The sequence below is a fragment of the Aulonocara stuartgranti genome, assembly GCF_965226115.1.
Source record: "Aulonocara stuartgranti genome assembly, chromosome: 10".
Classification (NCBI taxonomy): domain Eukaryota; kingdom Metazoa; phylum Chordata; class Actinopteri; order Cichliformes; family Cichlidae; genus Aulonocara; species Aulonocara stuartgranti.
In genome coordinates this window covers 17175742-17188475 of record NC_138946.1, presented here as the reverse complement: position 1 = coordinate 17188475, position 12734 = coordinate 17175742, and the positions used below count along the sequence as shown (strand labels likewise).

The following is a 12734-nucleotide window of genomic DNA, read 5'->3' as shown; positions in this document are numbered from 1 at the left end:
ACAGCGATGGACGTGGTCAGCCACAATACTCTGTGGGGCTGTGTTGTTTAAACCATGCTCGCTTGGTACCAAGTGTGCCAAGATAATATGCTCCACACCATTACCCCTCCACCAGCCTGAACTCATGGCACAAGGCAGGATGGACCCATGCTTTCATGTTGTTTACACATTCGGACCCTACCATACAATCACAATAGACAAGGAGACTCATAAAAACCAGATGTTTTTCCAAGCTTCTATCCAGTGTTGGTTTTGTAGCCTTCTTAGTTTTTTTAAAGTTCAACCCTGCCTTTAACTTTAAAATAGTGCAATAATTAAGATTTGTGGTCTGTGGTGAGGCCCCAATATTTCAAGATCGCCTTGATTTATGATATTACATTTAATCAAACACCGTTATTGTTTGTGTTTAAATCAGCACACAGCAGGTACCAGTGCACAGTGCAGACTTTGAAGATACAGGTAAAATCCTCAGGTTATAAACAACAACATGAATGGAAACCGACAGCATATAGAAACATTAAATAATAGTCAGGAGGCCGGGATGTTCTAACTGTGACACTGAAGCACTGCAAAGCATTTGGAGAACATGTCCTATAGTGGTGATAAGCATGGATGCGGGCGCTATCTCACCTTGTATCCTGGGCCGAGCTGGTGAATAGCAAAAATCTGAGCTGGGTTGAGAGCTTCACTGAAAACGTAAATGGCCCCCAGCTGACCGCAGAACACCCTGTTAGCATCTGCTGTCTCTGATGAACCCAGGAAACACTTGTCGTAACTCTGAAGGAAAGACAGAGCACAAGATAATGTTACCTTTCAGACATAATCAAACAGAAATGTAATCAGAGTAATCGATAGTTTGGAGAAAAATAATATGTTTTGAAGTTTGCTGATCTTTACAGTTATCTGAAAGACAGATATGGTTCATTTTGAATCATAAGATCTCTGAAGCTATAAACAGTGGATGGTGGAAAACAGATAAACCTTTGATAGCTGCTGGTTCCTAATCGCTCGGTCCCAACTCTACTCTCACCTGCTATTACATTTGTCCCGTTCGCTCTCATAGCCCTTATCACAATGAAATCTTTACTCCTCTGCCTTTTTTCAAAATGAGGACAAACGTTTTATCTTCGGCCCTCAGGACCAAACAAACCCCGATACCGTCGACGTTTTCCGAGACCCTTGATTTCAAGTCTCTGAATGAGCTGCATGAACAGCAAAACCCTCTCCCTCAGTTTCTTACAACAACGTCAACCTTCAATACCAGCAGAAATGTCAAAAGCTGGCCAGGATGGAAGGGGAACAAAGGCCGTGCAGCTACCTGTCACCTGCTAAATGGAAAAGTTGGAAGTTGGAGTTTGGGTGAGCTATGTTGGAAAGAGGCCCAAGGACAACTTTGTTCCTGCTGACAAATGCAGAGGGCAAACCTCAGATGTCTGCCAATATCACAACAGGAGAGAGGTGTGAAGTAGAGCCAGGCCAGTACTGGATTTCTGACAGTGCTGCGGAAATCCTTATTTTGAAGCTAAATCTATTTTTTTAAGCAATCGTCAAATAGAAGCAGCTGAATAATGAACTCCGCGTTCATAATCAACTGTGCACGCTACCACGTAAAATCCACAGCAAACAACATCAGCGCCCTTACATCGTTGGTGTTGACGTGCCAGGCCATATCACCATAGGAGACCAGCTGACCGTTCACATAGCAACGGATCTCGGAGTTCCTCCAGCGGTTGTAGATGTGGACGATGCTGATCATATACCACTGAAAAATTGAAAAAACACATTAAAATAAAACACACACACACAAGATGATTAATCAAAACAAGAAAAGCATCACTGCACCAAATTACCAAAACAAGAACTAAATGTTCTTTGATTTACCCGAGGCTTTTATATTTGTGGGAGTTCTTCAGAACTGTTTCGTGACGACTGAGACCTTTCTTGTTTTGGTTTTTTTCGTTTTTATATACAACCAGAACGGTATTTTAATCGATTTTATTCCTCTGCCTCTGCTCTCACCTTGGCTATTACTGACAGTTGTTTGTCCATCAGACGCATTACATCCAAACCCTCAGGGCTGAATTGAAACTAAATTGAAACTTAGTGAAAAGGTGACGCATTCATACTGAGAACTGAGAAATACGGCAACGGCCTTGGCGTATAATGTTTACTGCTGCGGGGGTCGGGCGGTCCACAGCGATGACACCTGAGTCCCGTGCTGCAATTGCACTTTTTGGGATTTCCTATTTTTATACCTCATCTGCTTTTGAAATGCAGAGCGAGTTATAGCCTGTTGTCATGTGTTTGTTGGGGTGTTGTGCTGTGACAGCAGAGAGGAAAACCAAGAGTGAAACACACAACGACAAAAAAAAAAAAAAACACAAAAAAGGGCTCACAAGTTAGGCAAATAATTTGCTTTTTTTATTCTTTTTTTTTTTTCCCTTTTGCTTCTCAGAGAGAGTGAAGGGATCTCTCGGGGTTGCAAGTAATAGAAGGAAAAACACTGTCAGCCTTGATTGCTCCAAAATATCTGGTACACTGATGTTGTTGATTTGGACAATGGCTCTGTTGGTGGCTGAATGCATCATACAGACTACTAAAGCTACTGTAAAAGCAAACCAGTTGAAGCCTGTGGTGAACAAAATGTGTTACTTGCACCTTTGCACTTGTTATTTAATAAACACAAACTACTGAAAGATATTGACAAAAGCCTCCTGCTGTATCCACTACTGTATGTTTTCATCAAGACTTTATTTTATTTCCTAGCTTAGTGAAAATTCATATCTTTGTAATACAGAGAATACTCACTCTCACTGCCCTCTACTTTAGCTCACTATAAGAAGGTCAGCTAACATGAATTACAACAGTGTTGAACTCATTTACTCAACAGAACGCTTGTTGTTCTCTCTCTTTTTTCACTTTGCCCACCTTTATAGTGCATGGCTACAGCAATATGCTTGTGTGCCTTCATTAGAAAACATCTTCCCTGGTGATAATACACACAGGTTCCCTGGAGAGAGACTGCAATGGGGAACTGCAGTGCAAAGGGGAGGGTGGGGAAGCTATAATTTTGCAGGTGCATGTATACATGGGGAGTAGGGAGCACAAAGTGTGCGTTGCCAGCGTTCAGTCTCTCGTACATGCATGCACACACGCATTAACGCATGTGCACGACAAGGCAAAACGCTGTGAGACACGGTGGCTTTGAAATTTATCAAATGGAACCACTGGGAACTTCGTTAGGCGGTGCAGGGATTCTACTGGGTCAGCAAATCCTCTGGAAGACCATCTCATCAAGTAATGTGTGTTTGTTTATGTGCGCGTGCGAGGATGTGTGCGAGCGCGTGTGTGGGACAGTGGCAAAATGCTGACAGCGCGGTACAGGGGCAGCGTGCAGGTCTTAATTGACAGACCTTATCTGGACTCATCAACATTCGGCGTGTGTGCAGAGAGATGGGGGAGAGCAGCAGCACTCTCCTGATGCTGTGTCATTTAACAAGTGGCACAGGAGCTCCAGAAAATGGGTGTTTCTTTTTCTTACCTTGCGGGGCTGGAAATCATATTTCACGCAGTGCTGAAAGCCTTTTCCTTTCGACTTCAACGATGTCACAATGAGGCAGTTTCCCACAAAGTGCGCGGAGTAACCGATTCCTTTACTGGTGCGAAAACTGAAGAAGAATGAGAAAGAGAAACACTCATTTCACTTTGGTGTAGAGTCGAGATACGAGTCTGAAAATGGCTGTGATAAGTTTTCAGCTAGCTGTAAATGAAAACAAATTAGCTTAGGCTAACTTTATGAATGAGCTGTCCCTCTTAATGGCATGTGAACCATGAAGCTGCTTAGACTAAAAGAGCTGGATTTTATTTCACAAATACAACTGCACCTCAAGATACCCTTACTACTGAAATACATGCACAAGGCACCTTTCACAGCCACATATCGCATATTTTAGGGTCACAAAAAGCAGGATTTTAAGGTGCTTTCTTTTCAGCGATGCCAAGGGTCCCAGATTGTAGGTTTGTGAGAAACACCAGTAATCCCTCCATTTTACCCGCATAATTTTTCTCTTCCCGCGCTTGTAACCTCCACATAAAACCTAGTCTCACAGCTAAGCTTCTTCCTGAAACAAGCAGACATATTTTCTTTTTAAAATAGACCCAGAAGGATCGCGCATACAGCAGGAAGGAGATATAAATCCCTCTCAAGTGAATCCCTGGTACACATTAGTAGGACACGTACTGCGTTATCACGGCCTTCATGCAGCTGCTGAGGCCAATATCAGACAGGCAGCTGGAGTAGCAGCTGCATCTGGGGGAGGATGATAAGACCGGGGCCAGAGAAGAGGAGGCTGCCCTCCCTCTCTCGCACCCTGCTTACCATGACAACCTGACAAACCAAACTGTTACTAAGGAAACAAGATTACATCCGAGCACTTTTCCTGATTAGCACTCATCTCCGAGATAGTATCTGGAGGATATATGGATGCACATCGCGCTTCCGTAGACGACTTCACAACCGTTTCCCTCCGTAATGAATCAGAGGGAGGAGAGGTGAAGGCAGGACGGCGCTAGTTAGTGTCAAAGAGCGAAGAGGTAGAGAGAAGAAGCCAAGCAGTGGCGTGAGGGAGTTCAATTAAATAAAAGGTCAAAGCTAATGAAGCTTCATAGCAGCTAACGGCTTGCACTTGCAACACTAACGGTGAGGCCAGCGAGGGCCAGAGCTGCACAGCGAGGAGGAGGCATCCACCCAACAGGTCACTTATAATGGAGTGTGTTGACATTTAAAGTTATGTTCTAATTTATTATCTGTTTATCTATTAACTTCCTAACCATGTCATTCAGTCTGACTAGTTAACTCATTATATTAAATGTTTCACTGAAGACACTCAAAAGCTGAACAAATGTAACGCTGGAAAAAGATTTGAATAGATCTGATTGTTTAGGATTCGGGAGCTATGTGATTATCGCTGTGTCTGTGGCCAGCTGACAACACAACACTTTAACACTCCTAAGATGACAAAAAGATGGAAGTGAGGTGTTAGAAGAGCTGATCTGTTTCCTACGAGTCTCGCAGTACTGAAATTGCTGAAAAACACCATAAGAATGGACTCAAACAACTTCAGCATTTTTCTACATCTGATTTTAGACCAAAAATCCTCATTTTTATTTCCCTTTTCACAAATATAATATGGATTACGCGTCTAAACAGAAACATGATTAAAACAATGTCTTAACGCCTGTTGCAAATCAAAACAAACTATCACAATTTGTTTGCGATAGTCAACAGCGAGTGCTAACAGTTTGTTACTTGTCTAAAGCCGTCTGAGTATTTACTTGTATTAAAAAAAATTATTAAAAACCTACAAATGCAACTTGTTGTGATGATTGAAAACATGAAAAAAAATGCTTGTCTGATTTTCAGATTTTTTTATTTTTAATCTTGTAACAGCTGCACTTTGACCCCATGACTCCGCGACAAGTTCCCACGGTGAGAGTTCTTAGGAATAGATAGACAGACACTTTGTTGATCCCACAAGGGAAACTGTGCTTGCTGTTGTGAACCCTTCTGAACAAGCCAAAAGTAGCTTTTGTTGCCTAAAGACAACAACAACTTCAGTTCATCCTCTGTCTCACACAAGCAGTTTGACCTCCCCTTCCTTTAACCCAGAATTCTTTTGATTCATTCAGTTTCTGACGTGACGTTAAAACCCATCACGTGCGTGCACCCTGACGGAAATCTGTCCACTCAACCTTTCCAAAAGCACCGATTGAAACCTTTCTTACATGCACATTTGTGAACCTATCCTGTATGGCGTTCATACAGATTGCGACAGATTGCAGTCTGCAGTATATTAAGTGCTTTCGCATACTGTGATTAAGTGCAGCACACTTTCAAACTGTGTCATCCGTGTTCACCTCAGGTTAGTTTTCTTCCAACTGTAACTATAATGCTTTTTGACATCCAGAAGGAACAGGCCTGAACTTGCTTTGTGCAGCTATGTTGGCTCCTCTGCTTGGATCAATAGTGAAAGCACAAGGACGTCTGTACGAACTAAAACCACTTCGTACACAAGTAAAATTTCTTTAAACTGAGAACACTAGCGAGTGCTGCCACTATAGAAATTTGCTCATGTCTGAGCCTCTTTTGTCATTTTCTTTTTCTCAAACCTATCTAGAGTTTTGTTTTTTTTAAAGCATACCAAGAGTCTACAAAGAAATCCTGTGCTTTTGTGATCCCGGAGGGCTGATAAAAAAACCCAACTTGGCGACGTTTGGATTCCTTTTCCTCGATTTAACGCCTCTCTAACACAATAATATCAGGGTGACATCATTAGGTCAACAAGTCAGGGAAATAAGTGCAAGATTCACAGCTAACAGAAACTCTTTAACAGTACTCGAGCTGATTTTTCATTGAAATTCAAGAAAACGTACACGTTTGAAGATGTTTAACTTTTTCAACAGTCCAGATGAATGAACTTACCAGTAGAGGTACGGCTTGTCTTTATCCACATTGATGTTGTTGAGTGGATCCTGCCTGAACCAAGTGTTGATAGTGAATCCGTTCTGGTATGGCCATTTGGCAATTGGTGGTAAAGCTATAGCCTGGAGCAGAACAATCAGCTATCACTACACTCATACGCACGAGAAAATGCCCTTTAATATGAGCTGACTGACTGCAAACAAGCATAGATTAATCTGGATAAAAAAGAATTATTCTGATAGATAAGTGGTGTATAAGTGGTTAGTGCGTTCTGGTCGGTCTCACCGCTGCACTCCGGCCTGGAAAGTTGAAAAAGGTGTCCGGGCCGTGTCTCTGTGGCATCTGGTTCAACACTGACAACAGCTTGATAGCGTGTCTTGGCTGGAGGAGAGGAGGGAAGACCAAAGTGACTGCCATTATTAAGTGACAGATGCTCCCTATCAGGGGCACAGGAGAGAGTAAGACTGTTAAAAAAAAAAAAAAAACAACATGGTGTGACATCACATCTCTACCACAACCCAGCTGGATCAATAACTCTTCAATCACCTCCGTCCTACCCCCGACAACACCTCATCAATACCATGGCAACCCTTAATCGATCTGTCTCTGGAGAGGGCTGCTGAGGGGAGGAGGAATCGGAAAAGATGGGAAAACAGCGGTAGGTGGATGGGTTAGTGATAGATATTGGACAGCAGAGAGCAGTGGCCTGCTGATCAGTGACCAGAGGTTGCTGATGGAGGTTGCCCTGGAGACTGCCTAGAAGGGGGGATTGCCGAAGAAGTGGCAAGGATTCACAGGATGAGTTAACAAACACCGAATCATCGCACACTCTGCAAACCTTGCTAAAACTACAGTCAGTAAGGATGTCATAGGAGACAGTTTAGACTCATAAAACCCTCGTTAATCTTCACAGTACAGTTTTAAAACATCCGCTCTGAGTCAGCTAAACCGACTAGAAGGTGGGCCAATGAGCAAACTACAGGGAGCTGTTAAGCTTACAACAAGAAGCAATGTAAGCTGAGATTGCACTAAGCACTCCCAAATCTAAGCTCCTGAATTAATCCCATTTTCAGGTACTGGCGTTTGTAGCTCTAAAAGTAAGCATGAATCAGCAATAGCAGAAGCCAATTTAAGCAGAAATTCGACAATAAACAGCATACGGGTTTCAGTATAAAAGCCTGAAGCAACCAAAGTGCAAGAGTGGTTCGTGTTGCCGTTTCAATAAAGGAGGAAATGTATTAATCAAACTCTCTTCCAATTGCCTGCAAAGCAATTCAATGCCAAATTGGCAGGTTGTGATAACAGACGTTTATTTGGCTCACTGTGCAAGAGTAAAGAAAGTTTGAGGTAAGGAGAAGTAAAGAAGAAGAAATGGAAATCCCCGAACAAAGCATTCAGCTTCATAGAGCGGTTCAGATGATTATATGTGTCCTGAATGTGACTCTACTGGACTCTACTGGCTCCTTCACCTTCACACCTGATTAAGCTTTCACTGTCACTTTTTTTTTTCACCATGCTTCTCTTCAATTACACTAATAAAATCAATTACAAGCAAAAACAAAAACAAGAACACAAGCTAAAGTGTCTTAACAAACATACAAAAATTAATCCTAATATGGAGTCAAAGGTATACACACCCATCCTGCATTATTCTAGTGCATTAGCACAAACATCTCACTAAGTGACATCCAGACTAATGACACGCAGACAAACTCATGCTGTATGGCTAATATAGTTTGCATTTTTTAAGCTTCCACAGCAAGTGAATACCAGTAAATCAAAAACAGTGAAATGTCTAATTCAGCAGCAAATGTGACATCTGTAAAAACAAAAAACCTAAAAAGATCAAACATATCCAAGGTTACAACATCCCAATAATCATCAGTGTTGGCAGAGAAAATTAATATTGCTTCGTGAATACCAGCTCCTCTCAAACCAGACATGAATCTTCAATAATGTTCTGATATATTTGTTGGTCTGCTGCCATCTGAGCAAACAAAGGGTTTCTGACTGAAGCTCCTTCTGTCGTTGAATTGTCCCCTGAGGTACACCACATCAGAAATGCTCCCAATATGAAACACATGACATACATCAAAAATTTTTTTGCAGTGTTGATATTTGTTAAACTGTAAAGAACCATTAAGTGCATGAGTCTTAGCCCGTAGCTAATGGTGCGTGTCACGCCACTTCCCGGCATTGGCCTGCAGGAGAACTCGCTAGATTGGATGACGTACTTTATTCTCTACAGCTACAACCATGCAAACCATAATCTGCACCCTACTGGATGAACTCGTGTGGGCTGTCTGGTTCCAGATCTTTTTAAACCGAGACCAAAGTGGCAGCTCGTTTCCAAATAAGCTCTCTAAGACTGGCGCAGAGGTAAACACATGAAATAGCCCTGCTTCATGACCAGGTAGAGACACAATTTCAGTCTCATGGGGGTGGGGGTCACAAGCCAGTTACTCCTAATGCTGGTCCCAAGCCAGGATAAATGGGAGGCTTGTGTTAGGAAGGGTATCCAGCATGAAATCTGTGCCAAATCAAACACGCGGCCCCCTTGGGGAATAAGAGAGCAGCCCAAAGTAGCTTTAGTGTAACAAAATGTGTTTCTGCAAGAATTTAAGACCTGCAGTTGCTGTTGCTGTCGTTGTCGACTGACAACAGCTAGTTTTCAGTTTATAGAGGCTTTGAGTTGCGCTGGATGCCCTTGATTTGCATGAAGGAGCCTAGACCACAACACTGCTCACCTGCTTACACAGACAATGAATGGAAGTCGTGGAAATGACAGATCCTGCGGAGACGTACCCACAATCTAAAATTCTAATCGCTTCTTAAATCACCACCAAAACTTACCCAGATGCCGTTTTCGCCCCTCAGCATACTAAAGAGCAGCTTCAACTCCTTGACTGTGATGCTGTAGCTGGCCATGACTCCCAGCATGTCCACCAGAAGGTCTGACAACAAAGAAAACACACACACAAACAAAAGGCAGAAAGTAAGTGTAAGACAGCAGAGATATCCTGAATGTGCATGCTCCTATGAGTTTGTGTGTGAGTCAGCGTTTGGAAGTCTCTCTACTGACATTTCTGATAGAATATGGTGAGGGCATAAGACACTGACAGGTTGTTCTACTGTCAGTTGAGCAATTTATTATTCAGAGAAGTAAAAATCAGCGGCGCTTCATCCAAGTACTCAGAGCTACTGCCATGTAAACAAAACACACACAACCTCAAACCTCAACGAGTGTTGCTTTTCACAGCACTGCTAAATACGGTCAGAGTACACATGACAACGGATAAAGCTCCATTAATACATAATGATCTTAATACATCAGGGAATAGAAGGCCAAACAACTGAGAAAGGGCTAAATACATTGTCAGCTGTGACAGCGTTAATTATGATTCACAAATATAGCTGTGGTCAAACGTTTACATGTTGTGGTGATTTGGGGCTTTTAATGATTTCTTTGAACTGTTCTTTTTCCAGAGTGCAATGACTGTACAGCTTACATCTTTAATCACTTTAAGAACACGAAGTGAGTTTTGATTTTCTCTAATCCACACAGGGTCACAATTGTACATACGGGCTCGACTATACACATACATCACCTCTACTCCCACTTGGGTAAACATCACTTAGCAGGGTGCACCTCAATCAGACAGTTTTGACAGCCATCAAAAAGCTTCTGATATAATTTTGGATGGACTGGTGGGATTCATCTAAACTGGTTGGCTTCTTGGTACAGACCCAACGTTCCTATGTTTGAAAGCTTCGCCTTTACTCCTGCAAACAAACCTCATGTCATTGTGGCCAGTTAGCTCAATCTTTGTCTCCTCTGACCACAAAACGTTTCTCCAAAAGCCATTTGGCTGATTCATGTGGACAGCTGCAAATTCCAGTCTAGCTCGAAGGTGTCGAATTTGGAACAGGAGCTTCTTGTTTGTTCTGGATCTCCTCAGTCCATGGCAAAAGCTCACTCCACTATGGCCAGTGAAGCCAGTGTTCCAACAGTTTCCAGTTCATGGCAGGCTTGTTGGGTTGTCTGAACATCCTAACCTAACCAAATATCCTCTCATCTGAGGGTGACGCATCTGAATATCCTGTATTTACATACAATTGTTTATTTATGTAAATCTACACAATCCTCCTTCTTAAATCTTCACAGAGTTCCTTCCTATTGTTCTGAGCATTGGTCCAATACCAATTTTTAACCTGGCAAAATCAATTATAATCACTCACAAGAAGTTAACAGACCTTGGACTTGTCAGGTTAACCCTTTAAGCCTGAACTGTGAAATAATTGTGAGAATAAAAAAAAATAATTAATGAATTCAATATTAATTTGCAGATATGATCTTTAACTTGTATCAGGCTTTACAGGGTTAAAAGGCACCGAAGAAGCTACAGCATAACTTAAAAGATTTGAGTATAGGAAAATATTAGAGGCCCTACATTTTTAAATGTTGATCCTGTGTCGATTAGATAAAATCCAAACCAAATTCAAACGTGTGCACCCACTTCCCTTTTTTTAAAGTAATTAAAGATGCTGTACAATGATGAGTGTCTGTAAACTTCTGACCACACATGTCATTTAACTGCTAATAGTACAAAAAACAGCATGCAGAGTAGTATTAATCTCCTTTTAGCAAATAAACCCCAAAGAAACAAAAAACAAATATTCATATTCACCAAAATCGTAATCTATTCCTTTAATTTGTTCACATTTTAACAGACAATAGTGGCAAACCTCCCTCTCTAAGGCGGCGAAAGAGCTTTTGTTTAATGGCTACATGTCATGAAATGATAAAAACAAGACTTTAAATACAATTCCCTCTCAATATTCAAGCATATAATTAAATACCACATTGAGGCTTTTGTTTAGCCCAAATGACCTTCCTGCTTCATTGACTTTCACTTTACACAACCACAACAGATCAGTGTGGATATGGCAGAGAGACAGCACAGCTCTCTCAGAGGGAGCCAATCTGCTTAGAAAGGCTCTTCTTTCCCATTAGGCCTGCTAGATATGAATAGAGTCTTCCCATAATATTTCATTAGCCAAAGCCTAGCGACAGGGAATAAAGGAGAGGGATATCTCACTGAGGTGCTGGGTATGAGAGGAAAATGCAATACACAATGTCCTAGATTCAAAACCCCTAAGCTCTGTTTTTGTTGTGTTCAATTCATGTGGGTCATTTTGCATAGGTTTGGAAAAATGTTATAATCACAGCTCTCTGGAAGAATCGGCATTAAATTGATTTAAGTGGCGTATACTCTGCTGTAGTGAGCAGTAATAAGTCAAAGAAGTTATAAAACACATCATCCTGCGGCGCTAGCTAGGGCAGAGAGGACACTGGGGGGGTGGAGCAAAAGATGTGCACTCCGAGGCATCATTAAAGGGAAGCCAAGGTCAATACGTTCATGTAAAGAGGTGAATGTGGATGTGTTGTTTTGCAATCAAGCCCCGTGAACAAATGGCAGTGAGCACACAGAAACACATCGAGGTTAGTATTTTGCTTTTGCTGCACCGAAGGATTTTATGGATGTTTCACTGCAGGGCAAACACTCATGGACACGTGGAATAGGTTTTGATATAAGGGAAAAACATCTGAGTTTTTTCCATCAAGGTGGAGGCACGTTTACAGATTCAGCTGGTTGTTGCTTCGTCAACACGATTACAAGGTTGAGAGGTTGGGCATCTGTTAAAGAACAGCCCATTAGGTTTTGGTATGGATCCCCATCACTTTCGTTAAAGTAGAGAGATAGGCCACTGGCCTTGGTAGAGGACTTCTTTCCTCTCTGTCAGCAAGGTTATGCAAAAAGTGCAGAACAAAGTGCATGAAACTTGGACGCACAGTGGAGAGCTGGAGTTTACAGAAGGAACTCATTACATATAAATGCAGATTTAGACACTGACCTTAGCACAGACTCTGCTCTTCTAGTCTGAGTCTTACCTATTTTTCAGTATCAGAGAAGTTTTACACCAAGCGTGCAATTCAAAATAAGTGGTTCCTGAAAATTCCATGGGTGACGTTTTGGGTCTTCTTCCAGAACTTAACAAAGTTTTGACACATTCGACTTTCTGTAGTCACAGTTTGAAGATGTCCCCTGAACGCCTCACATGCAAACAGTCATTGTGAAGGCATGCGTACAGATAACGCTGGTGGCCTAATAGCTATAAGGTGGGTGTGTGTGTGTGTCACTGCAACTGAATAAAAAACACATGCTATTAAAAGTAAAAGCTAATGGTAACC

At 41.9% G+C, this 12734-nt stretch overlaps 1 protein-coding gene across 15 annotated transcripts in view; it reads right to left on the bottom strand.

Annotated features, from left to right (window-relative positions):
* The window catches only part of nbeaa (neurobeachin a), a 99121-nt gene that overhangs the window by 54833 nt on the left and 31554 nt on the right, over window positions 1-12734 (bottom strand). For all 15 annotated transcript variants that reach the window (XM_082548513.1, XM_082548520.1, XM_082548522.1 and 12 more), the window contains exons 3-8: window positions 9335-9435; window positions 6767-6862; window positions 6482-6603; window positions 3542-3668; window positions 1643-1762; window positions 631-777 (exon numbers count right to left, since the gene is read on the bottom strand). In XM_082548513.1, the coding sequence (XP_082404639.1) occupies window positions 631-777; window positions 1643-1762; window positions 3542-3668; window positions 6482-6603; window positions 6767-6862; window positions 9335-9435 (713 nt within the window). The remainder of the gene's footprint in view (window positions 1-630; window positions 778-1642; window positions 1763-3541; window positions 3669-6481; window positions 6604-6766; window positions 6863-9334; window positions 9436-12734) is intronic.